Raw genomic sequence first — 27,448 nt, forward strand, 5'->3', positions numbered from 1 at the left:
TGATTAAAGTTAAGAACCTTGAGATAGGATGATTGTCCTGGATTATCTATGTGGGTGTGTTGTTTTAAGCCACTAAGTTTGCAACAATTTGTTATAGCAGCCATAGGAAACTAATACAAACACCTGTGTCAAAATGGTTATTGAGAGGATTCAATGAAACAGTGAATTTAAAGTCTTTGGCACAGCGCCTGGCCCATATTTAGCCTTCAATAAATATTGCCTCAACAAACCCCCAAAATTCTATAGTTGAGGAGGGTACATGAGAGAGTCTGAGAGGCGTGGCATAGGAGGAATTTGGCAAACCTCTGCCAGCTGCCATCTGCTGCCCCGTGGCTGCCTGCTCTGGACACAGCACAGCCTCTCTCACTGTCCCCTCACCTGGTATGCTCCATAGCAGTTCTGTTTGTTACCACTGCTGCCAAGGAGTGGTTGCCATCTACTCCCCACCCCAACCCCAGCCTCCTTGAAGGTTTCCTATAATTTCCAAGGAGAAGGCACCAGGAGTGCTGGGGCCAGGCAGGAGGGCAAGTCGTTCAGTCACTCATTTTTCAAGTAAATGCTGACACTTTCTGCCCTCCTTGGTGGACACTGCTTCTATTAGTAACATCTCTGCAGTGGCTGTTGGAAAAAACTTCTGGAAAGATTCCAGAATGTCTTGGATCTGTTCACAGAAGATCTGAGCAAGGAAAAGGGGAAATGGAAAAGAATTGTGGGGATGAGAGGATGAGGAATTCACCCCTACATCAAAGGTTTAGATGCCTTCTTCAGACTGTTCTAGGTGCCAGGGGGACACAAAGGCAAAAAGAAAGACAATGTCCCTGTTCTTATGATATTTACATTCTATTGGGAGGCGACAGAATGTAAACAAGTATACATCAAGTAAACAAGTTTACGTTGGATTATGATACAGGCCATAAGGAAAAAAAAGAAGATGACAATACAGAAAACGGCAAGAGGAGGAGGATTCCTTCAGATTTTGTTAGGAAAGACCTCTCTGTGAAGGTGACATTGTAGCTAAGACTTCAAAGATGAGGCGATCCCCCCACCTCTGCCTGCAAAGCCCTGTAGATAGGTATTCTTGGTTGCAGGAGTGCATATGCCAAGGCCCTGAGGGATGCAAGGAGAGAAAGCTTGGTGGGCTGATACTATAAGCATGGACAAGAGGGTCAGGATGAAGCCGAGAGGGAGCAGGGGCCAGATCTCAGGCTGTGCCAGCCATGGTGAGGACTCTCGGTTTACTATAACTGCAGGGAATCTAATGAATCAACAGCAGAGGTGCTTTGTGTGTGTGTGTGTGTTTTGTTTTGTTTTTGTGGGAGGACAGAGGATAGAGAAACCTACTATTTCTTCCTATGTGTGGATCTTTTCAGCTAGTGATTTCCTTACTCAACTAACAGTTTCATGCTAATGGTCAATCGAGGGAAACTTGTTGACTAGATGCTCATCCTCTTCTCAGTAACTACTAAGTTTTTGGAGCACTTAATTTGTATTGGGCTCTATGCTAAATGCTTTGCATTCATCACTTCATTTAATCACCAGCCAGGAGATGGTACATTCTATTATTTTCTCCATTTCATTGATGAGAAAGCAAGGGCTCAAAGTTCAGCAGGTAGCTCTAGACACAGCCAGTCAGTTATGGAGCTTCACCCTTGGCTTCCCTTCCACCTCCACTGTTAACTGCTCGCAGTCTGCACAAAACTCCCTATCATCAGTGACTTCTTCACTCACCAAGTGTGATGGCATTTCCTTAGAACTGTTCCTCCCCAATTTCCCTTTTGATCCTCTTTTTCTTAAATTTCTCCCTTCTCTGGCTTCTATACATTGGGTTCCCTTCAAATGCTCTCTGTTCCTTTTGAGCTGTCCTCTTCATCCCCCACTGGCTTCTCCTTCTACCTTCTTTCTTTGGGTGGTCATGCCCATGATTAACACCATCACCTGAAGGTGGAGCTTTCATTTAACTTTTCTGCTAAGATTGAGACAATCACTTCTAATTTCCTGTTCTAGCATTTTGTAAACAAGTGTCTGTTTTTTCAATTGACAGTAGTGACTCAGCACCTACCATGTGCAAAGCACTGTGCTAGGTACTGGTGGGAACACAATGGCTGGACGGGAGCTGTGGGGCAGTGGAGTAGGCTTCATTGTTCACACAGCTGCATCTCCAGAGCTTAGCATAGGGCCAGGCACGTCTCGGCGCTCAGTAAATATTTGTTGAATGAGAAACTTAGTTGGGGAGGCAAACTTGCACATAATTGGCTCTAATTCAAGGTTGAATGAAGAAAATGTTGTAATAAAGATACTGTCAAGTGCTGAGAGAGCCCAGCAGAGTAGGTGAGCAAGGTGAAGGCTTCATGTAAAAGTAGAATCCATGAAGCTTGGCATTTAACTAGATGAAGGGATATAAGAAAAAAGCAGGACCTAAAAATAACTTTGAAGTTTCTCACCAGAGTGACTACATGATCATGGTAAACATTTCCCAAACAGGGAACAGTGGAAAAGCGGCAGATTTGACAGGGACTATGGAAGAAACCAAGCTTTGCTTTGACAACTTAAACTGGAGATGCTGGTGGAGCAAACAGGTGGAGATAGCAGAAAGCTGAAAATAAAAGCTAGAAATTTTGGAGCTTTAGGTGATGACGGAGGCAACTCGACACCATGGGAGATCCTATGATTTCTGGGAGACATCTTCACTTAAGCAGAAAAGAGGACTGATGGCTGTGGGCACCTTTTGAACATTTTTATCTTTCTGTCCTGTGGAAATCACAAATTCAGTGTGTCCAAAATGGAATTAATCATTTCCCACCAAATCTGTTTCTCTTCTTTGCTTTTCTAGCTGTGCAATGGCATTGATCACTCTCTTAGTCACGCTGGCTCAAAACGTCAGTCTCCTCTCTTAATTCTTTGCACAATAAGTTTCACCTGTAGAAAATTCTGAAAATCCATGAAAATAGTGGATAAGAGATATAGTCATTTATAATGGAACTGTTTTGGATGATGTGTAGTACATCATTCCGGTTATATTCCTAAGCAAGTATAGATTTAATTTCCTATTTACATGAATAGAGCCACACTCTACATTTTCAGAGTATACACCATTTTTATTGGAGTATGATAGTCATTCAGAAAAGTACACAATCAGAAATCGATGACTTTTCATGTCATTAAATATTCTTCCACATCAATTTAAAAAGGCTGCTAGGTACATAGATGTACCATAATTTGGATAACTAACTCCTGTTGGAGGATTTCAGGCTCTTTTCTAGTCTCCTCACTCCCCCTCCCCCCCAATCCTGCAAAGATGAATTGATCTGTATTTAACATTTTTGTGCCGATTTCCAATTTTTCCTTAGAATAAAATTCCTAGAGTCAGAATTTCTGGGTCATAAGGCATGTGCCTGTTTAAAAATAAACTTTTTATTTTACAATAGTTTTAGGTTTACAGAAAAATTATGAAATGTCTATCGACAGTTCCTATATACATCACACGCAGTTTTCCATATTAACATTTTATATTAATATAGCACATTTGTCACAATTAATGAACCAATACCGAGATATTATTATTAACGAAAGCCCTTACTTTATCTAGATTTCTTTAGTTTTTAACTGATGTCCTTTTTCTGTTTCAGTATCCCATCCAGGAGATCATGTTACATTAAATTGTCATGTCTCCTTAGGTTCCCCTTGGCTGTGACAGTTTCTCAGACTTTCCTTGCATTCTGTAGAATGTCCCTCACTGGGGTTTGTCTAATTTTTTTTCTTCTATTTAAACTGCAGTTACAGGTTTTGGAAGGAAAGTACCATTAAGATAAAATGCCATTCTCAGCATAGCATATCTAGCCCACATAGTATCAACATGATATATTACTGTTCATGTTAACCTTGATCACCTGGCTGAGGTAGTGCTTGTCTAGTTTCTCCACTAAAAAGTTACTTATTTTTTCCCCTTTCCATACGGTACTTTGGAAGAAAGTCACTATGCACAGCCCACATTTAAAAAGCTAGGAATTATGCTTCAGGGTGCAGTATCTACATAAATTATTTGGAATTCTTCTGCACCAGAGATTTACCTCTTCTTCCCCATTTAACTTATTTATATCATATTCATATCATTACTTTATAGCAGTATGGACTAACAGATATTACTTTCATACTTCGAGTTATAATCCAATAGTACTTTACTTGCTTTGTTGCTCAAGGCATATGTATTTTTAAAACTGAGTAACTCACTACAAAGCTATCCCACGAAAGGTTGTACCAACTCTCACGCTTAAGGATGAGGGGGGATCTATTTCCCCCCAATTTCACACACTCCTTGTAAAAGTAGGTCAGCAAGCAAGGGCGAGGCCGATGTCCCTCTCTAGGGCCCAGCTTCCTGACATCCCCGAAGAACATGAGCACATCTAGGCGGGATGAACGTCCTTTCCTACGTGAGCACCTCCAACCGCGCCCGTTCTGCTTCTACCCGCCGCCCCTCCTCGCCCCCCAGCCCCTCCTCGCCCCTCAGCCCCTCCTCGCCCCCCAGCCCCTCCTCGCCCCCAGCCCCTCCTCGCGGCTTCTCCACGGCCCCGCCCTCCCTGGGGCGGAAGTGGGCGTGGCCTAGGGCAGGAAGCGCCGTGCCGGGGCGGGCCCTCTCGCGCAGCCAGCCCCTCCCACTCCGCCACCACCCCACCCCTCCGGCCCAGACCGGAAATGAGGTCAGAGAGGGAAACCCCGGCGGGGAGACTCGGCCCCGAAAGCGGAGGCCGTTGGAGGTGGCCGCGGCAGCCGGTGAGACGGCGGAGGGGGCGGAGGGTTAGGGTGCAGGGGCTCGGCGTTAGCGGGGATCGGGGCTCCCGGCTGCGGCGGGCAGCAGGGGTGCCGTGGGGGCGCGGAGGCCGGCGGGAGGGGCGAAGGTGGCAGGGCCTTGCTTTTCAGGGCCCATCGCCCCCATCTCGGGGAATGAGGGTCGGGCCGTCTCCGGGCGACAGTCGCCTCCTCTCCTTTCTTCTGTCTGGCGACAGCGTGAGGGCGCGACAACGTGAGGGCTTGGTGTCCCGAGCCGTGGTCGCCCTGGTCCTCGGGGGCGGGCCGGGGCGTGGGGGAAGAGTCCTTCGAAATACGCTTTTTCTCAGTCTGTGGCCTTGCTGCGACCCCCGATCGGAGGGAGCTTGGTGGCCAGGACTGGTATTTTGGCAGTTTCCGCCCTGGAAGGGCTGACACCCTGCCCCTGGTGAGCCCTAGGGAGAAGTTGCCTCCTGCCTTCTACCCCAACCCCAACCCCCACCCCCACCCCCACCCCCACTCCCACCCCAAGTCCGTCTTCCCCTCTGACCCTGCGCCTGCCTCTCTTTTTACTTCTGCTAGTTTCCGTTCCTCCCCTTGCGTGACTCAGCCACCCTTTCTTCTCCCCGAGTGCTTGCCTGGACCCGGGGTCCTCTCGGACTGTGCACCGAAACTAGAGGTGTGGAAGTCCCAGGGTTCTTCTGTCACCTCCTGTTCGAACTGCAGCCTTTTAGGCAGGAACGGATTCTGCACAAGCATTCAACTACGGGTTGTTTGGTAACTTGGTTCCAGGTTAAAGTTTGTACAGGTCCACTTGAGTTTTTAAAGCAGTGGTTCTTTAGTAGGGAAAGAGAGAGAGCCATGCTGCTCCCACTTATCTATTTTGGTCTTAGGGACAGTTGTCTCCTAAACCCCAGTCATGGAGTTTTAAACTACGTTTTATTGCTTAAAGGGATGTGGTCATTTTATGTGTGTGGCTTTTGACACTTTGAGAAGTTTTGTTTGGGTGGTGGCTTTCAAACTAGGTGTCCCCATAGCTGCCACCGATGTGGCAGATAAGCTAGACGGATGTTTTCCTGCCTTTGAGTTTGTTGGCATGGGGACAGCATGAACATAGGTTTTAGAAAGTCTTTTGCAAAATGTAAACTGCATGGACGGAAATACGGTCTGAGAGTGGCGCCACACGCAGTTTTAAGCTCTAATTATGGTCTTGAAATACTTTGGGCTTAACAAGGGCTGAGGAAAAAGTGCTAATTTAATATGTATGTAATTAGATGTTGTGCAAATTATATTAGATCTTTCCCTTTAAAGGGGCATTTTGAAAATTGCTCCTACTGCTTTCATCCCTTAGAAGGTTTGCCTCTGAAGTGACCCCTGAAGAATGATGGTTAGACAAGAATGAATAGAAAAATAGGAGATTTTGGAAAACAGTTAGCTAGAAATCTTAAAGACTCCGTCCAGCCCATCCCTGTCATTTTAGTCTTTATATCACATTTTTGTGTGATTGTCTGGCACTGAAGCACATAATTAGAATGATCACTTAATTTTCTGAAGGATGGCGAGAAGAGCATAGAAGTTGCTCATTATTCAAAAGTATATGACATACTCTATAAGGTTCTTTACCTGGTGGCTTCTAGGTGATAGGTGAGACCAGAATGAGTGCAAACTTAGTCTCTTTTTTCCATTCAGAGTACAAAGCTGGGACGCTGCAAATTCTTGGATCACTAAAACTGCAAGCATTCTCCCTTAAAGTGTGTCATTATGTTGCCTTTCTGTTCCCTGCCATAAGCATTCCTGTGAGTGACCCCAGACCATAGAATAGTCCTTCATCCATGGTTCTGAAGTTGTGTGTTTTTCTGTTCCTCTCTGATGAAACATTTTCTTTTTTTTGTTTATCTCATCATCAGGTAATTTAGTGACAAGTTTAATTGGGGAAAAAGGGAAAGATTTATTCCCCTCAGTTTGCTTGTTTTTGCTGATATCCCACTTGTCATCTGGTGAGCATTCGAGTTTTTGCGCTTAAGAACATACTGACTTCAGGCGTTTAACAAGGGCCAAACACCTATTTTTAGTGGCTTAAGGGAGCATGGCTGGTAGGAACAGAGTCTAAGTGTAGCCAGATGAAAGGTGACTTTATTTTCTATAGATAGGGTGGCCTCTGCAGTGCCATGATCTATTTTATAAAATTATTCTAAACAGATCCTATTCAGGCTTTCTTTTTCTTTGTTTGAACTTCCTTTTGGCAGATGTGGCCCCATGGATGAGCTGGTACATGACTTAGCCTCAGCCTTGGAGCAGACATCTGAGCAGAATAAGCTTGGTGAGCTGTGGGAGGAGATGGCACTGAGCCCCCGGCAGCAGAGGCGGCAGCTCCGCAAGCGGAGGGGCCGGAAGCGCCGCTCGGACTTCATTCACCTGGCAGAGCATGCCTGCTGCTACAGTGAGGCCTCCGAGTCAAGTCTGGATGAGGCCATTAAGGACTGTCGAGAAATGGCGCCGGTCACCAATTTTAGTGACTCTGATGACACAGCAGTGGCCAAACGGCACCCAGCTCTCAACGCCATTGTTAAGAGTAAGCAACATTCTTGGCATGAATCTGACTCCTTTACTGAAAATGCACCTTGTCGACCACTCAGGCGCCGGCGGAAGGTGAAGCGAGTGACGGCAGAGGTGGCTGCCAGCCTTCAGCAGAAGCTCAAGGTGTCAGATTGGAGCTATGAGAGAGGCTGCAGGTTCAAGTCTGCTAAGAAGCAGCGTCTGTCCCGCTGGAAGGAGAATACTCCCTGGACCTCATCAGGTCACGGGTTGTGTGAATCAGCAGAAAATAGGACTTTCCTAAGCAAAACGGGAAGGAAAGAAAGGATGGAGTGTGAAGCAGATGAACAAAAACAGGGCTCTGATGAGAACATGTCCGAATGGTGAGATCTCCCTTACTAAGTCAGAGATTTTCCTGGCTAATTTTATCCAAAGTACATCCACAGTCTTGATGAGTTCAACTTTCTTTGAAACCAGCCTGTGTAATACTGACTTGGTAGCCCTCTAACCAATCAGCTAGTGTTTCTAGCTTTTTAAAGTACATTCATGCTTCTGTTTCCCTATGTCAAGAAGGCCGTATGTAATAGAAACACATTTGTTTCTAAAAGTTGTTTAAAAAGTGTACCTCAAATGCATAATTTAAAAAACAATTTACTGCTGTTTATGCCATGTAGCCCCTATGTGGATATTGTTAGAACCAGGGTCTCAGCAGAGGCTTGTGTGTGTGTGTGTGTGTGAGTGTGAGATGCTGGTGCCAGGCATGTGGAGTTTGTCAGTGTTCCTGGTAAGCTCCCTTTACCCGTTAAGAATCGTGGCTTTAGATACTTGTGGGCTATAGTTTTGTTCTCTGCTATTTGCAGTTTGACTGTATTGGATTTATTGCTTATGGCTGACCTTCAAGTTTTCTACATCCACGGTAGGCTTTGAAAGTAACAGTAGTGAGTCCCATTGGTCTTACACCAGATGCCACTGAGCCAGGGAAGTTTGTCTGTAGTGAGTGGTGTTTAAAATGTCAGTGCAGTTTTTGTTGACTCTATTTTTTATGTCTCAGATAGAGAGTCCTAGGAACATTGGTACTCTGCAGCTTGGTACTTTAATATTAGTATTAATATTGATGTGTGATGTCTGTTTCTGTCAGTGAAGATGCTGTTGGTGTTTCAGACGGGGTAGTTCTTTGTGGTGAGGGGCTGTCCCATGCCTTGCAGGATATTTGGCATCTCTGCGTTGTTCCCACCCCTCTTCATAATAGCAAGCCAAGTGGATTGAGCACTCCTGATTGAGAGCCATTGTATTCTGTTATTGTTCATATTAGCTAGCATTTATTAAGCACTAACTGTATGCCAGGCACTATACTATTGTGCATAACATATATTCTTACTTAATTTTTGCAGCTCCACTGTATAGTAGGTACGACTATTTGTATTTTATAGAAGAGGAAATGGAGGTCAAGAGCATTTAAATATTTTGCCCACGGTCACCCAGTGGCAAAACTAGGAATCAAACCCGATTCCAAAGCTCAGACTTATCCACCGTGTTTTGCTGCCCTTTGAGTTTGCCTTTTCCCTGGCTCTTTTCTGTCTCATCTTAACTTTTACAGCTGTAGGATGTATGACCTTCCTAAGGACTTTGCTTCTACTGAAGTTTGTCTGAAAAACAAAGACATAAATTTTAAGAACTCTGAGCTGAGGCTGTGTCAGTAACAGGAAAAGCTGTTTAGGTCTGTATGCCTGTACCTTTCATGGGCACTTTTTAATCCAGCTTTTAAAATTTTTCTTACCATCCTTATATTTGTCAGTCTGCACAACTAGGTAGGCTTATAATTTCACTTTCCTAATTTTTCTCTAATGTATGTTCTAAGGCCTATTTACCCAATTTATATGTGTAATTTTGGATTATAGAGATTTTTTTCCTCATCATGCTCTTTTTCATCAAACAAGAAATGCTTAGTCAGTTGGTAGCCTTTCACGATACCGAAACCCTCAGTGGAGGTGTTCAAGTTTGTTTCAGTATCGAGCATACATACCAGACAGTAAGCTTACTGTTGAGAATGGCGGTTTTAATCATAGCTTTTTGAGATGATAGCTTGTGTCTGTTTCTTCCCCAGAATTTCTTGTTAAACTATGACATAATTGTGTATGTGAAAGACTGTTAACTCTGTCTACTCTAAGGTAACAGCCCGAGTGTGGTTCCAAAAGCAGAGCCTGTCATCTAGCAGTGAGGCCCTTCAGTCTTTCTGGTTGCTCCTTATTCTGGACATCTATTGCACATTACAGGCAGGTGGTGATAAAACACATTCTAGTTATCTGAGAGCCTGGACACATTCAGGTAGGCTGCAGTTCTTATGAATTACCCTTTTCAAGTTGGGGAGAACTTCTTCCCCAATTTGGGCTGTCTCCCTGGTCCATGACTTCAGAGTTCTTTCAGGAATGTAGATGCCAAAGTGCTGGTAGTTATGAGGGAATAATGGATGGAGTGACAGCAGGCATGGAATATGAGAAAAATTCTTTAGATCTAATTATTTAGGAGTTTTGAATTCATCTTGACTTACTGATTCATCTGTAGTTACAAACAGAAGTACTTTGTATTTTTTTCCTCCTGTATCTGCTTGTTAGTCTTTGACTGCATATTATGTTCAGCATCTGAACAGTAGAGTGGAACTAAAATCTGACCTCAATTATTAAGCACACCTTATAAGTAGGACTAGCATTAGAGTGTGTTTAAGTAGATAATAGTTTATGATTTGGATATATTGTCTTGCTGAGTTGATTATTGTCAAAATTTTCCTACTTTTTTCTGCATTAAAAAAATGCTTTGAAAAATCCTCTTGGTTACTCTTTCATAAATCTGCTTGGATGTGCCAGTTTGTTCACATACAGATCAAGGTGTAGAGCTTTACTTTTTGTCAGTGACATTGAGGGCTGTCAGAGTATGTGATCCAACTTGTAAAATTATTAGGATGAAGTTGATCATTAAGCCTAGCTTAGATAGAATTCTTTTCAAAAGCATGTATTAGGTGTTTTAGGTTCAAAAATGTATGTCTCAATCAGAGAGCTTTATTTCTAATTTCCTTAAATTTGCTCTGCTGACTAAACATGGAGTACTTTTAAGCTTAACCAACAATTCTTTTTGCTTTTCTCTTTCTGTTCTTTCAGTTCTATATCAACCAATCCCTCAAGAGTTCTGAGGAACTGAAATGGTTATGATGTAATAGTTTTTTGTCTGCAAAAAGATGAATTATTATTTTAATATTTTTCCGTGCATGTGTGTTCCATTCTAAAATGGAACAACTCTTTTGTAAAATTACTTTCTATGATCTTTATTCAAATGATCTAAATAGCAGATATTAATTAGGTGATTCATAGCTTCGTTTTGTTCTCTTCCTCACTAACACATCGTTCGTTTGTTCTCTCGAATATATAGTCCAGCTGCTTTTCTTTCGTAAGTGAGTCGGTTTGGTGATGGCCTGAAGTCACAGTCAGGAGCTTTCCTAAGGTGATGTATTAGAAGCTGATCTCCCCGGAAAGAAAATTTTCCTTTCTCTTGGAAGGCAAGTGACAGAGATAGAGTGCTAACCCTCCCCCTCCTTCTCCAGCCCATGCTGACCTTCTGCGGCCCCTTGGTGCCTCTTGTTTTCTTATTTTTATAGAAAATCAATATCCCTTCTGACACAAACAATAGCTCAGAAGCAAGAATAAATGGGAGAGAGCTGAGATCTCTGTCCATCACCTCTCACTTGAACTCCCCCAAACTCTTTAATTATGAGCGTGCTTTGCTCCAGGTGTTTGCGACAGTGAAATTGCTAAATGAGGACCATTTTAACCAAAGATTGGGTGATCAATAACACTCTATAGCAGTAGCTTGTTGGATCAATAGCATTCATTATTTCATGGTTAAGGTAAGTAGCCTCCTTTGCAAGTGGAGGTCATTAATCAGGGGTTACTGGAGCTGTGCAAAATAATATATGTGGTAGGTCGAGGATGCTCTGTGTTCTATTTTGTAAATAGGGATGCTGATGAAGAGTCTATTTACCGTCATTGCAAATGGTACTATTGCATTTGAGAGTTTTTGAATGGCTAGTATAACGTGTTTATATAGACTCATTCAAAGTTCTGCTGGTATAGCCTATGGAACAATGGAAAAAGACAACCTGAGAGGTGGATTTAATACTGTTGTATTTGAAGATCTGTCTCTTGAAAGAAATGTCTACCTCTTGAAAGAAAAGTTAGGGTTATTCTGTGTGACTCCAGAGGAAGGAACTAGGACTCATAGAAAGTACAGAGAGTTAACTAATGCCTCAGTATGAAATATAACATTCTAAAAATTAGAACTCTGTGAAAGTGAAGTGAATTGTTTATCAGGTAATGAGTTCTAGATCACTGGAGGGATTCAAGCCTAGGCTCGGTGACGCCTTACTGAGTTACTGTAGGGATTGAACTGAATGAGCTCTAAGGTCCCTTGCAACACTGAGATTCTGTAACTCTTTTCATTGTATCTCTTTCCCATCATTGTAACTTCATATTTTAAAAAGTATCTGATAAGTGGCCTCAACTGCCCACTCAAATACTTATGTAGAGGTAAAACATTGCAAACTCACATCGCCAGGAGCTAGGACTCATAGTTGGCCTATGGCCGAGATTTCCTGTAACTGCAAGGCTGATAGAACTGCCCTGGCGAGTGGGATTGAAAGCCCACATCAGCAATGCTGAGCCTGCCCTGAGGGTAGATAGCGAGACCCTGCTTAAAGCTTTCTCTGTGGTCAGCCCTTGGTTCAGAAACGCAAGGTCCTTTTCAGTCAGAAAATTGGGCAGCTACGGTTTGAACTGAGTGTTCTTCCATGCTTTACTTGCCAATCAGTATCTCTCAGTTTCTGTTTGGAGGCTATGAATCCCAGAATACACCCAGATAGGGAATCTTAGTGTTTTCTGTGTGTGTATTTGTATTTTGGGGGAGGAGGCAGCCACAGTGTCTTGAGTCCTGAGAAATATAGTCTCCAAGAAGAAAGTTTACTGTTGGCGTGGGTAGAGAAGGAAAAAGTAGTCTTACTAGTGCGTTCTGGAAATCCTAGTGTTTTATATACCTTCATTTGTTGCAGACTGCTGGAATGGGGTGAGAATCAGGCAGTGAGGGTTAGGAGAAGATGCGCTCTCAGTCCAGCATAGCTATATGAGATAAAAGCCTACCAGTGACACTGGGATTTAGGCTAGGGGCTCTGCATGTCCTCTTGGCCAATTGTAGATGTGAGAAGAGTGTGCTGCCTTATCCAAGGGGGAGAGAATGGGAGCAAGGGTAATTTACACACCCTTTCTGCTGGCAAATACCGGGTTCTAGGTAAACCAGTCCTCAAGAAGAGACCTTTGAACAAGTTCTGCAAAATAAGGGAAAGGGGACATCATCTGGAAAGTTTGGAGGAAGAACACCTCTTTGAAAATGATTGCCAGTGGAAACCAGAAGAACATTTTAGAAAATCTTCATTAGGATGCAAGAAGATCTAAACACTTCGAAACAGGGGGAGCAAATCATAAAGACAAAAAGATGGCTATTTGAAAACCCAGTAGTATGGAAGGAAAAATTATAGGGAGATTTGAAATGCAATTACAATGTAAAATGAAGGACAGTTCATCCTGCAGCAAGTTGATGATGTGGGAAACTTCAGAAACCCTCCCAAAATGTAGAGAGAGGAGATAAAAATGAGAGAGAAAGTGATAGATCTGGAGGACAGAGGATAGAGGCCCAGTCTGCAAGTGTGTAAATATTCCCAAGGGAAAAACCAAAGCATGGGAAGAGCGATTTAAAAAATATAACTGAAGAGAAAAAGTGTTCCTGGGTTGAAAAAATTAAGTATAAAGATTAAAAGGGGAAACTAATGAAGAGAAACATCTGCCCAGATGTATCCTGGCAATATTTGCATTCTGCATTGGTGGTGGGGGTGGAGCAGGTATAAAGCAAAGTCTTGAAAGGGGTGAAAATAAGGCTGGCATTCATCACCACAGTACAAAATGTGCGGGGCTACATTTGCCGAAAGAGTTTTGAGGGGGAAAAGTTGTCTTCCCACCTTCCCCAGCCCCCGCCCCCGCGGCCCCCGGGATTTTGTTTATAGCCAAGACAGATTCCATATGGAAAGTCAGCAGAAAGACGTTCTCAGATATTCAGGTCTCGGAATATATGCTCTTTAAAAGTTTACTCTGAAAAGACATTTTGTCTAACCAGAGATGACGCACCGTTAGCTCTAAGAAAAGGTAAGTCTTAAAAGGATGGGTAGACTCTTTAAGCCACAGCTGCCCGCTCAGTGGCAGAGCCCTGAGGAAAATCATTACCCCTGTAAAGTACACCTGATTGCAGCGGCCATGCTAACGACCCTGACCCTGGAGGGGTGTTGCCACCTTTCATGGGACCATCTGAATGAAACTGGAAAACACACTCCTTCCTTTTACATTCTCATAACTTACGGGAATAATTTTGCAATGATTGTGAGGTGTTTCTCTGAAAAACCTCTCCCTCAGTCACGTTTCCTTTCGGACTCGGAAGTCTGATTACATAAGGTTACAAATGTACCACCTCGACCTTGGAAAAAGTAGGGAAAAAATTGAGCAAAGATGTCTTGGGTGATGCATCTAAAAGTGACATTTTTTCCTTTCTGTTTTTCTGAATTCTAAGACAGTTTTTAATTTTTGTTAAATGCATTATTATTTAATAAATAAATTAAAGTGAAAACCCCTGATTTTTTAGCATGATGATGTAAGCCATAAACTCTATCTTGCTTGTTTCTTTTAAAATTAGGTGTAAAAGACACCTCTTATTCAAGCTACTTGGTTAATAATCTTAAATGGGTGAGAAACCCAGGTGATAACTTATTGATACCAACTTGATTATAGATGATAAACTAATTCTTTACCTCCTTATTGTGATTGAGACAGGAATAAATGACTCTCATTCAGTTCTAAATTTACAGTCTTCTGTGATTAGGAATATGAGAGAACTAGTAAGCTCTCAGGTCAGAGGACAGGCCTTGTTTTTTTCTCCTAATTGTGGGAATTCAGCAAGATTTGTCTTACTGAAACTTGAAGCTTCTCCTTAGGGCTAGCAATCAGGGAATTATTTTCAAAAAAGAATTCACAGGGAGCCGGCCCCGTGGCTGAGTGGTTAAGTTTGCGCCCTCCGCTTAGGCAGTCCAAGGTTTTGCTGGTTCAGATCCTGGGCGTGGACATGGCACCACTTGTCAGGCCATGCTGAGGCAGCGTCCCACGTGCCGCAACCAGAGGCGCTCAGAACTAGAATACACAACTACGTACTGGGGGGCTTTGGGGAGAAGAAGAAGGAAAAAAAATTCATAAAGATGCTGTATTATCCATTGCTGCAGAAAAAATTGCCCTAAAACTTAGTAGCTTTAAATAACAGATGTTTATAGTCTTACAGTTCCTGGAGTCAGGAATCCGGGAGCAGCTTAGCTGGGTGGTTCTGGTTCAGCATCTCTCATACTGATAGAGTCACATCTTTGGCTGGGGCTGCAGTCGTCTCAAGGCTCCACTGGGGTTGAAGGATCCATTTCCAAGCTCACTCACAGGGCTGTAGGCAGATCTCATTTCATTACAGGCTGTTGGACTGAGTCTCAGTTCCTCTCCACGTGGGCCCCTCCACAGGGCTGTTAGCATCCTCCAGACACGGTAGTTGCCTTCCCCTAGAGCAAATGGTCTGAGCGAGGACAGAGAGCGCGCCCGCACGAGCACGCCAGCTAGCCTAGGTGCTCTCTTTCGAGTGCCCAACGTGGAAGCCACAGTCTTTTATAAAGTAATCTTGGAAGTGACATACCATTACTTCTGCCTGTGCTGTTGGTTACACAGACCAACCAGGGTGTGAAATCCCAGGCGCCTGGGACCGTTGGGGGTCATCTGGGAGTCTGGTTACGACAGATGGCTACTGTCTTCTGAAATTTTTTCCTAACTTAGTGTGAAGCTAAATTCAGGAATAGTGTTCTCAGACTAATACTTCCCCAGAACTTATTAGAAGAATGTTTTTATTTTGATTTCAAAGGCATTTGGGAACTGTAAGGGTAAGCAGGGTGTAGATCCGTGAGAGTCTGTTTTGTTGTATTATAAGTAAGTATACTGAAGATGAGTATTTATTTTTTAAATTCAAGATCTGGCATTAATGGGGAGAGCTTCTTTCTGAAGTGTGTTCGTCATTAGTTTTCTTGGTGTTCAGTGTGTATGATGTGTTTTTAGCTGATAAGCAGTAGTAGCCAGCACAGCTGGAGTTTCAGCTGTCTGAATGTTTTAAGTAGCAAAAAGCAAAGGAACACTCTTTCCCTGGTTCCATTAATCTGTTTGCATTTCACAGGAATGAAAATGAGAAGTGCTGAAATTCAGTGTCATAGGAGTGGAGAAACATGGGATTGACTGAGTAAATGAGGCAAATCTGTCTACCCCATCTGTATTTTAGTGGCCATTCAGCGAGCAATGGGCCTTGGAGAGGTGCACCGCTCTGGCTCCGGTGATTGTTCGCTGTGTATTGTTGGGCAAGTTGCTTAACCTCTCTAAGCCTCATCCCTTCATCTGTAATAGGAGGTTGACATTGTTCCCTCACAGAGTTTTGGGGTAGGAGAAATGACATAATGAATATAAAGCACTTAGTGCTTTGCCTGGCCTATAGTAGACTTCAATAAATGATATTATTGGTATCAGTAATTAATAATAACCTTCTATATTAATGGTTTTACTAATAATCTCATTCAAGTACCAAACCCCTTCTTGAGATACTTGTAGTTTAGGTATCTGCTGAACTCAGTGTCTCCCTCTCTTGGATGAAACCCAGTGCAGGAAAAATACCAGATTTTGTAGGCCACATTTTTTCCATTTAAAGTGAAAATAGATTTGAGGCCCATAGAATTTTTTTTTATTGAGGTATAATTGAGAATTCCATAGAATTTAGATTATTATTTTAATAAGAGTGTCAGTGAGGAAATTACTACTGTTAACCTCTAAAGTAATAATATTTGGGTGTATACAAGAATTAGCATTCTAGAAGTAGCTTTGGACTCTTGTTCTTTGCTTTTTTGTATAATGCTCTAGAATTCACAAAGTGGGTTCACGTGCCTCGTGTCAGCACATCCTGAGAACAATCCATCCACCTTTACGTGCAGGAAAATAGGATTAGAGAGTGAAGTGACATGCCACACAGGCTGTACAAGGGGAGGAATAGCGCTGATGTGCACAAGTTCGTGCCATTTAACAATTACCCAATGCCTGTTGTGTACCAGGTGCTATCATGGGCATTGGGAACATTGAAATGAGCAAGATACTTCCTTCTTGCCCAGTCTGGAGCTCTCTCTTCCATGGTTATAGGATCTTCTTTCTGCCTGGGCTAGGCGGGGAAGGGTGTACAACTCTCGAGTAGTTTCATTTCTACCACTTTGCCTGAAGGTCCAGCTGCCTTCTCAAGGTTCCTAGGATCTGGAGGCCTCAGACTGTTTGAGGCCCTGGCCCAGCCCTGGCAAGGGAGTGACATTGTTGCTTCTGTGGAATGTTGACCTCTGCCCTTGGAAGCTGGCTCTATCCGGCAGAGGTGCACAGGCTCCTCTCCTCTGAAGTGGTTTCCTTTAACATGACGCCTTGCCTCCTCCATCCCTCTGCTTTGTTCATCACTCTAGATACGGATTCTCAACGTGGGCACCACTGACGTTTTCGGGCCAGATGATTCTCTATTGTGAGGGCTGTCTGTGATTGTAGGGTGTTTAGCAGCATCCCTGGCCTCCACCCGCTAGATGCCATAGGACACCAACTCCCCCACCCGCCTCCAAATTCTGACAAAAATGTTTCCAAATGACCTTGGTGGGGGTGGAGAAGAAGGGGGTGCAAAATTTCTTCCGGTTGAGAATCACTGCTCTAGATGTTTCTGGTACTGAGATTGGATTTTTACTTAATTGACTCTGCTTTTACCAACATGCGTGAGTTTCAAACTTAGAAAACTTAGTAAGACCAAAACACTGATTTCTTCTATAGAATAAAAATACTGTAGTTTAAAACTGAGGTTTTTGCTAATTGATGATACTACCCTTTAATTGCTCCTCAAAAGGGCGAACAGTTCATTTTCAGAACTTGGAAAGAAGAGTAGTTCAGATGAAAGCATTTTAAAGTTAGTACCAAAGTTTACAATGTTTAGGTAACAGTGTTTGCCCTGGAGTTAATTATTTAAATGGACAAGAGGTATCAATAGTGTTTAATTAGGCTTGTTCCTATGATCATCAGCTTCTCTGAAAGTGGATGCATGCTCAATCATCTGCTCTACCCAGAGCGCCTTGAATTACAAAGACATTCAGAAGGGAAGGTTAGATGGATAGATGTGTGATAAAACAAAACAAAGCAAAATGTTAATTGCAGTATCTAGGTGATGGAGTGTGAGTGGTAACTAATTTCTTTCAACTTTTTTGTATGTTTGAAAGTTTTCATAAAATGTTGAGGAGGAAAGCCTCTGGAACTGCTGGTTTGGTTGACTTTCTTTACTCTCCTGTTATTTCGGTTGGATGTAGTTCAGTTGCTGTACTATCAATATTGTAATAATTAGGTAATACAATTGGTGGTCCAAAATCCAGGCTTTAATATCATTTTGTCTTATTTAAAATGATGGCTATGCTGCTGAATTAAGTGTGAGAATGTTTATTATTGCAAACCATTATAGAGAAGTGTGATGTATTATTACTGTTTTTACTCACATGTGAATATTTTTGAGACATTTTCTAACTTCTAAAACGGGATGATTTCCTCAGTATTACCAAGATAAATTCTAGGCTTGCACCATCCCGTATTTGCAGAATATTCTTCGTTGGAAATCATTCTTCTCTCTACCTTTTCACACCCTCTCTCATAGTTTAGACTAAGTTTTATATAAATTGCATGCATTTAATTGACATGTTTCTTTGTTAGTTTTAGTGCTGGTTATAGCAGTGTCTTGTATATGGTAAATACTTAATAAATGTTTACTAAGTCAGTGAGTGAAGATTTAAAGAGAAATGGGGGCGGGGAATCCTTCCTTCTCTTTTTCCTGTTAGAGACTTTTTATTGCCCCAATTTGGGATTGAATTTTTTGAATGATGTACAGATTATTTGTAGAGTTAATACATTTCTGCTCCAAAATATTTTAGAAATATTCTAGGAAGATTGTGGTATGCAAACTATTTATAGATTAGAATCACGTGAGGACAGGCTCCTGAGGCAGGCAGGAGGCATTGATGCCTCCAGGAGTTGCTGCCATTTTGGGAAAAGACAAGATTTCATCACCTGCCGTCCTTGTGGGCTTTGTCTTGTTACTTTTTCTGGAGACGAATAGAGGCTGAGTTTCTGTCTTCCTGACTAAGCTTCAGAGGACCACAAGTGGAGTGGACACTAGAGGTAGGATCACATTTTTTTCTCATAAAAATGAGGAACACAGCTTTTTTTTCCTTGCCTAGTAAAAAGGCTCATAGCCAAAAAGTTATAAACAAATTTGAAGGTTTTGGAATAGGAAAAATACATAGGAGCCTGACATCTTTTAACTTTTTGACTTTGTGGTCTACAAAGGTGCTAAAGAAAATTGTCTTTAGTGAAAGATAGGAGCTTATTTTTAACAGAGTATGAAACATTCTGTTAATTGGCTAAATTAACATTTTATAGCTGACTAAATCATTATTGAATCCTATTGATTAGATATGTAAAAAAAAATCATAATCTCTGAGCCAGAAGTGAATGAAGGCAGCAGGACTGGACCACTTTGGCCTGTAAGTTGGAAAGGGGAATATTTGCTTCTACCTAACAGCTAGTGCTACGTTTTGGCGTCTGTATTGTAGTGTTTATGTGCAAACATGCCGTGAAGTCCCCTTTGTCTTCCTCCTCAGCTAATTAGGCGAACAGTTTCTTACATATGATTTGATTTCTACAATGCAAATTCTTCTGGGGGAATAAATAAAATTAGCAGATGCCATCAGATGAAATAGTCATTTCCATATGCTGGTAAAATGATGATACTTTTATGTAATAAGTGTTCTGTACGACATAAATTATTTTCTTGATGAAGAAAAAACATATCTCCCTTGATCACAGCCTTAAAATCCTGGTGATATTTTTGACGTCTTTGCCATTACTCTAATTAACTATATATAGAAAACTTAGAGGCACATTTAGTCCAAGCTCTTTCAAGAACAGTGAGTCTCCTTAAATGCTGTTGACAAAAATAGAAAATGTACAGTGACAGGAAGGTTTTAGGTTACCAACACCTTGCTTGATCCAGCAGATTTCTTTGAGCTTGCCCCCTTTATTTAGAATATGAGGAGGGAGTGGAATCCTTGTAAAGGGGATCCAGGAAGCACTGTATCTTGTAGTGCTTACAGGGCATGAGAGGGGAAAAGACTTGACAGACTTTGCAACAAAGCAAGAGTTTTAAGTTTTTAGTTGAAAATATTCAAACAGAGGGCACCGTAGGCATTGCAGAGTGGAACTTGTAATAATATGTGGAGAGCAGGGATCAGCAAACTTCCTCTGTAAAGAGCCAGATAGTAAATATTTTAGGGCTTTGTGGGTGCTATATTGTCTGTTGCAGCTACTCAGCTTTGCAGTTGTAGTGTGAAAGAAGCCATAGTCAATGTCTAAATGAACGAGTGTGGCTGTATTCCAATAAAACTTTATTTATGAACACTGAAATTTGAACTTCATGCTGTTTCTGTGTCACAAAATATTCATCTTTTGATTTTTTTCCCCCCAGTGATTTAAAACTGTAAAATACATTCTTAGCTCATAGGCCGTACAAAAAGAGGTGACAGGCTGTTGTTTGCTGACCCCTAAATCTTAGTCCGTGATACTGCTAACCAATAAAACATGTGACATGGGGGTGGAGTAGGACATCTGTCCCACAGTCTGCCGTGCTTTTTTAATATCAAGCAGGACTTAAATATCCCTCCTTAATATCAAGAGGAGTTAAAAAATATAAAATTTGCCTTATCTTTGAGGAGAGATGAGAAAAATAAACTAGGAAGATGAGAGAATGTGTAGCAATTCTCAGTGGAGTCAGAACACTGGTATTCTTAGGAATTTGCTAAACGTCCACCGCCACGACTAAGTTCAGCAGGCGCAGTTCCTGGAACTCAGAAGAAGGAGGAATGCATCCTCGGTGAGGATGTCTTCTGGATTTTAACCGCAGAGCTCTTCGAAGAGTCTAAATCTATCAGAATCCAGCGGTGTAGTTTTGTGAGACATTTCTTACAGTGACACCTGAGAATGTTCACGCTTATAAGTACAGGAGACAATAAAATGAAAGAACCTTTAAAGAATCGAGCATGTTTTATTGGCTCTTGCTGCAACAGATCTCTTGGACCTGTTATTCAGAGACAGGCTTAAGTGAGGACAGGACTGCTACTTAATTTAACCAGCATTTTTAGGATTTAGTGTTGGCAAAATATTTGGAAATGTTGCAAAATACAAAATGTTTCAGATTTTTGACCCAGAAATGTAGACGGGGATTTTGCCAAGCCTGCTTTTTATGCAGCAACGTGAGAATGTTTCTTCCTTGCTTTAGTTTCGTCCATCTTCTAGAGCAGGTGACAAAGATTGACTGGCTTGGATGGAAACACTCCCAATCAAAGGTATAGCTAATATTGTAAAAAACAGAGAAATTTTTCTTGAACCAGATAAGGAAAATTTGATGAAGATTAGGTGAAGGAAATGCAGATCAGAAGAGGCAGAATCAGTTGTTAGCAATGGCTTGGAAAATGAAGCTAGGAGACAAAAGTTTTATTTCAAAGAGTTCCAGTGGAGTTTGTTTTTATATTTTGATTTTTAACCTTAATATCTTTTTCGAAAATGAGTTTTGTTGTATCCACTTGATATCAAGGAAAACGTTACATTTAGAAAATAGAACTTTTGTCATACTGATTTTTTTTCCTGTTCATGGATTTTTGTTTGCTGCTTTGTAAATGGGAAAACTTGAGAAGTGCTAGATGTCTTAAAGTTGGATAGCTTCATTTGAAACTCAAAGTTGACATTTAAAAATAAGATTGGTAAATTTGTAAATTTGTGGTGTTTAATATACCAAACCAGGTTGAAATTACCTCTGTGAGCTTTAATAAATAACTTTCTAATGCTAACCTAAGTGACTTTAGATATTTTAAAAGTACTTTGACATGTAAGTAAAAGTTTTAGAATTCTCCTCTTCTTATATTCCTTTTGTTTGGGGGAAAATAAACTTTCCCCTGTGACTTAACTATGAAATTTATGTTTCTGATTGGCTAATGAGCTGGAGTGAAATTAGGGAAACTTGTGATCTTTCCATTTGAAAACCAGAAGAGTGGACAGTGCTTTGTTTTTGACTGAGGCTGACGTGTTCTCTTGTGTTTTACTCTGTTTTCAGTGAAACCAGCAGTGTCTGTAGCAGCAGTGACACAGGGCTCTTTACCAACGATGAAGGACGGCAAGGTAATCTTGATCCCAGCTTTGGGGCATTGGTTCTGGGAAGATCCTAATGATTATAGGAGTGACGCCCTGAGAATATGATGGTTGTCTGTGGCAGTGGTTCTCAAATCTTAGGGCATATAAGAGCCACCTGGGCAACTGTTAAAACTGTAAATTCCTGAGCTCCTAGAAGTCAGATAGGTCTAGAGTTGGCCCCTGGAATCTGCATTTCCCACAAGCACCTGTGGTGACTTTTATGCAGGTCGTTCAGCCTTTGAGAATCATTGATCTAGGGGGTTAGAGTGTCAAGGATGGGACTTTGGGAAGTCGCTTTTTATTAGAACCAAAAAATATCCTAATACACTCTATTTCTTTGGGTGTTAAGCCATTTGTATTTTCACATAGGGAGAATTTATTTTTATAACCTTATTTATAAATGGTCATAGTGTTCTGGGTGAATATATTATAGAAAACATCTTCTTTCTAGAGTTAAAACTCCTAAAGTTTAGTACAGAGCACTGTGAATAAGGCTGGTGTATGTTAATGATCAGTTCTTTATTTTTACTACCTAAACAGTCATTTGAAACTTTGTTCTTGCCCTGTACACTTGCTTAGGGCCACACTAATTGTGTACCAATAAGAATTTCATAAAGTTCCTTGGGAATGTAGTTTTCTTAATCTAAGTAAGGGATTTGCAGATCTCTAAAGACCCTTCCAGCTCGGAAACCCAGTGATTTTTCTCTGAGGGTTAAGTGATTGAGGGACAGGCATGGTGGCTGCCTGTCTGGGTTGATCCACAAAGGCCCCCCAGGGATCCTGGGCCTGTGAGACTCAGCATCCAAGTCCTGATTTTGAGAGAGACTGTGGGGAGGGTCTCTCCCCCATGCCTCAGAGTTGTGGACATGGATGGAGGTGTCGAGCCTCCTACCATATGGGAGGTTGTTATGAGTACAGTTCTAGCCCTTTCTCCCTCTGAGGGAGCTAGGTGTCATTAGTTAACTGTGCTTTTAAAGCTGTGTGTGCTGCTAGGTGGGCTCCCGCTAGAGTCTTGGTTCTCTTATACCAGGAAATCTTTCCTGGAAAGATCTGGTTATCTTTGCATGAATGAGTTGGTGCATACTGCTCAGAATTACTAATATTTGTTCTTTTTCTTTGCTTTTACTACAGTCCTATGGAGTATCATAATGCGCCTCTTAAAGGTTATGATGCATAATTAAACAGAGGTCTTTAACCGTGGTCCTATTACAACAGATTAAGTTTTGGGCCTTTGGAAAGCCTTTCTACTGATAAGGAATCTTTGGTTTATCATGGAGGATTGTAGAGTATTCTGTAGCCCCAGCTTTTCTCTCCGTCTCTGCCTCAACTTCAAACATTCTGCTGATATTTAGATGCTTAGAGTTCTCAGCACAAAGCTGTGTTATTTCCTGCTTTTGTGTCTTTGTTTATGCTGGTCTCTCTGCCTGAAATCTCATCCTCACCCTTCCTTGAATGGCTGGTCATCCACCGAGACACAGTTCTCCTTTTTACCCTCCAGGGCATATTTATGGACTACATCAGTGGGCTTTCTTGCCCTCAATTTCTTGTTGGGTTTGGCCAGAAGGAGGCATCAGCAGAAGAATGGAGGGAGGGAGGTGAATAAGATTGGATGCATTAGTTAAGTTTTTATTATGGTGATACTGTTTAACAGCCCTCAAATTTCAGTGGTTTACCACATTTATTTCTTGCTTATGGGACTGGAGGTTAGCTGTGGTTCAGTTGATCTTACCCAGGTTCAGCTGATCTTTCGGCTTCAACTTAGGTTTGTATCTACTCAGTGTATCTTATCCTGAGACCTAGGCTAAAGGAGCAATGGCTGTATGTGGCATGGACTTCTCATGGTGGAGGACAGGAATGACAAGTGACCAAGCCAGATCATGCCTGGATATTTAAAGCTTTTGCTTGAATCACATCTGCTAATTGTTACTACCTACAGCAAGTCATAGGACCAAGCCCAATGTCCGTGGAGTGAGGAAGTGTGCTCTGCCTCAAGGGGAAGGCCCTGTGGATTCCCATGGCAAAGGGCAGAGGGCCAAGTGCGTGGACGTATGGATGTGTCATTTTGTTATAGGGAAGTGGTGAAGAGGTGGAAACAATAATGCAGTCTACCCCGTTGGATTAGAGCTTTCCCTGGCTCCCTTTCTGTTGGGCTGCTGGTTGGCAATGGCTGTGTTCCTCTGCTGAAGGCCACCAGTTCTGTTGGGCACCTTTCTCCTGTAACCACTGTTCTCTCTCTGGGCTCTGATAACCATTCTTTCCCCTTGTCACCTCAGGTCTAGGAATGGTAAAGACTCCTGTCTGTGCTGGCTCCAGGGTGCTTCACCATCCCTTTACTAGTTTCTCGTAATACTGTCTACATCTTTGTAAATAGTCACTTCGTTAAAGTCTTAATTATTCCTTATAAATGTGTGTTTGTTTCCTAAAGGGATTCTGACTGATACGCTCAGTGTAGGCAGCATCTCCTAGGATCCTTATTCTTTTTTTTTTCCTGTACTTACTACTTTCTTATCACTTACCATATTACATTATTATTTATAGAGGTGTATCTTTTCCATTGAAGCTTTTCAAAGGCAGAAGTTTTTATATTATTTGAAACCAAAATAGGTAACACATTGCTTAGTATATAGTGAACTCTTAATAAATACTTATTGAGAAACCCAGTTAAAGGAAAAATTCTCCTCGCCCCTCCCCCAACAGAATTGTACATAGAGCCTCAAATTGTAAAACAGCTAAACCTATTTTGGCTAAAGCAAGTTCCTAAAGGAGCGGGAGGTCAGGAGCCTGATGCGCTCAGCCTGTTGCTCATGCCCTGGCAGCACTCTTGGGAGGAGCTCCTGAGTCACGCAGCCTAGTGAACCCAGGCTGAAGACTTCTGGTCTCGATGATCTCACAAGGTCCCTTCAATTCAGTGAGTCCCTTTTCATGTTATCAAAAATCTTGAGTGAGTGCTTGAGAACCAAAAAAATTCCATTATAGTTTGCCATTTGTCATCAGAAAACATGATCTAGCTAAATATAGTTTTAATAAATGGCCTAAAGAATGCTTATGAATAAGAAAGGAATTAATATATTGAAGTGCAGAGAAACATTGTGAATTCCAATGCCTATCTTTAATTCACCTATGTATCTGGTTTGATGAGATGCTTTTAGACTAGTGGCTCTCAAATTATGGTCCCCAGACCAGCTTAGCATCACTAGGGAACTTGTTAGAAATGCAAATTTTGTGTCCTGCCCAGACCAGAGTCGGAAACTTTGCAGGTAGGGCCCAGCAGTTTGTGTTTTAACAACCCTTCCTTGTCCTTCTGATGCACACTAAAAGTTGAGAGCCACTGTTTTAGAGAAATAGCTGTTGGTGGTGGGTTTTTATAAGGGAACGCTTTGAGTAGCTTCTTTCATGGAAGTATCTGTTGCTGTTTACCAGTATGCAGCTTTCATTTCTTCTTTTAGCAATCTCCACAGTGATTTAAGTGTTATCATTATCCTAGGTGTTAGTGGCCCATGAATCTGATACTTCATGCCCTGAGCAGCTTCCCTGGGATCTGGTAGAGTCAGCTATCCATATTGGGGGTTCAACAGCCGCAGATTTCTAACAACTGCGGTTTGAAAGGCCTACGATGGTTGTGTCCGTACTGAACATGTACAGACTTTTTTTTTGTCATTATTTCCTAAATAATGCAGTATAACAACTATTTGCATAGCATTTACATTGTATTAGGTATTATAAGTAATCTAGAGATGATTGCAAGTATATGGGAGGATATGCGTAGGTTATTGCAAATACTACACCATTTATATACAGGACTTGAGCATCCATGGATTTTGATATCCACAGGAGTCCGGGAACCAATCCCCTGCGGATACCGAGGGATGACAGTATACATTAGAGAATGAATGCGTTATGAACTCTTTAGATATTCTTGTAATAATTTCCTTCATCCTTGCTATTTTGAAAGAGGGGTGGGATGGCAGACATAAAGTTATGTATCTTACTCTTTGTTGGCAGGAATAAACTCTGTTGGAAATTGAGATGCTATCATTTTAGCCAATAGAAAGAAATTTGAACCAAGATTCTGAAAATATAAGTCTAGTCTTGACTTTGTTGTTAATGAAGATTATGGCCTTGAGCAAATGGTATAATTTCTTGACAAGCCTTAGGGGATTATATTGTTTGTCTCTGTGGTTAGTTTTTTCTTAGGAGCTTGGATTACTAGTGTCAAGATGGTTTTTCTGTCCCATTAATGAGGTACAAAGGAAAAAATGAGGTATGGGTGTACATTTTTTATTCACCTATTATGAGAAATGTGAATATAGCAGGAAGTCCCTCAGGAACAGCTAGTTTTGAGTTGAGAGGCATTTGTGGGCTTTGAACCCCCACGTTCATTTGTACCACTGAGAATGGTACATGGGAGGCAGTTTATTTTTGTGATAAAGGCTTTGAAGTTAGGCTTTGGCTTCAAATCCTGGCTTCATCATTTACTGACTTGACCTTGAATTCTGTGGGCTTTAGTTGCCTCATTTGTAAGTTGGAGCTAGTATAAGGTTTGGGAGAGAGAACATATTTACAGATTTTTAGTATGGATCCTGGTAGGTGGTAAGGGCTTAGTAAATGGTAGCTTTATTAGTTTTCACTATTAAAAGCAGTCCAGCATAACACAGTATGACATTTATGTGAAACTAGTTTGATGTTCCAATTTTTATCATAATATGGATCAAGAAGAAGAATCAAAACAATTTTTTTTGTACTTTGACTTTATTTATTTAAAAAGTATCATCAAACCTATATGACTGAGAAGTTATTCTCCCATTTGCTTTTTCATAGAGCATGTTAAAATTCCGGCTTATGATGTGATCTCTTGACTTTAGGCGATGATGAACAGAGTGATTGGTTCTATGAAGGAGAGTGTGTCCCAGGGTTCACTGTCCCTAATCTTCTGCCCAAGTGGGCTCCTGATCATTGCTCTGAAGTAGAAAGAATGGATTCCGGACTGGATAAACTTTCAGATCCCACATTCCTTTTACCTTCTCGGCCAGCTCAAAGAGGTAAGTTTTGAGGAGACCAAAATGTACTTGACACTTATATGGTTCTCTCTGGGGAGAATCATCCCCTGGCAAGTGTACTTATGTTGCTAAGCCCACATTCACTGTCTGGATTTTGGAGCTAGTCTAGGGATTTTTCTGGAGGACTCAAGGGTGAGTCTCAAAGCTTGATGTTCTCTTCTAAAGATAGGAATCTTTAGATTCTTATCTAAATCAATCTGTGGAGGCCCTTGGGATAAATATAGCAGGGTGTTCCTTCAGCTCGCCATTGCCACTGTGCAAGCCTGGCAGCATGGCAGGGTGCTTATCCTGCTGGGAAACTGATGGACTCTTGAGTGCTCAATGGGAGCCTGAGGTATTGGATCGTGGAAGAGAACAGATTTCAGTAACAACTTTCACATACAAGGTATAATGGCATTTTTTAAATGGATGATTTAAAAATATTTCCTTAAATAATTTTACTTTGATAGTTCTATTATTGTAGACTTTAATACAACACAATACATAGATTTTAATATAATACATATCCCTTCCCTTTGCTTTTCCTTTGATTATGATGTAGCAAGATGGGATGGAAAGAGGCTAGGACAGGGAGAAGGAAACGTGGTAATACTCTTTGGTACTGTCTACCTAGCTCTGTGACTGTGACAGTCACTTCATTTCTTTGGGACC

General features: G+C 41.6%; 1 protein-coding gene across 6 annotated transcripts in view; it reads left to right on the forward strand.

Moving 5' to 3' along the window:
* Window positions 1-4,679: 4,679 nt before the first annotated feature.
* Window positions 4,680-27,448, forward strand: part of GPATCH2L (G-patch domain containing 2 like) — a 64,863-nt gene continuing 42,094 nt past the window's right edge. For all 6 annotated transcript variants that reach the window (XM_046647246.1, XM_046647243.1, XM_046647245.1 and 3 more), the window contains exons 1-4: window positions 4,680-4,767; window positions 7,008-7,679; window positions 21,664-21,728; window positions 26,603-26,779. In XM_046647246.1, the coding sequence (XP_046503202.1) occupies window positions 7,018-7,679; window positions 21,664-21,728; window positions 26,603-26,779 (904 nt within the window). In that variant the 5' untranslated portion in view covers window positions 4,680-4,767; window positions 7,008-7,017. The remainder of the gene's footprint in view (window positions 4,768-7,007; window positions 7,680-21,663; window positions 21,729-26,602; window positions 26,780-27,448) is intronic.

The sequence above is a fragment of the Equus quagga genome, chromosome 20 (genome assembly GCF_021613505.1).
Source record: "Equus quagga isolate Etosha38 chromosome 20, UCLA_HA_Equagga_1.0, whole genome shotgun sequence".
NCBI lineage: Eukaryota > Metazoa > Chordata > Mammalia > Perissodactyla > Equidae > Equus > Equus quagga.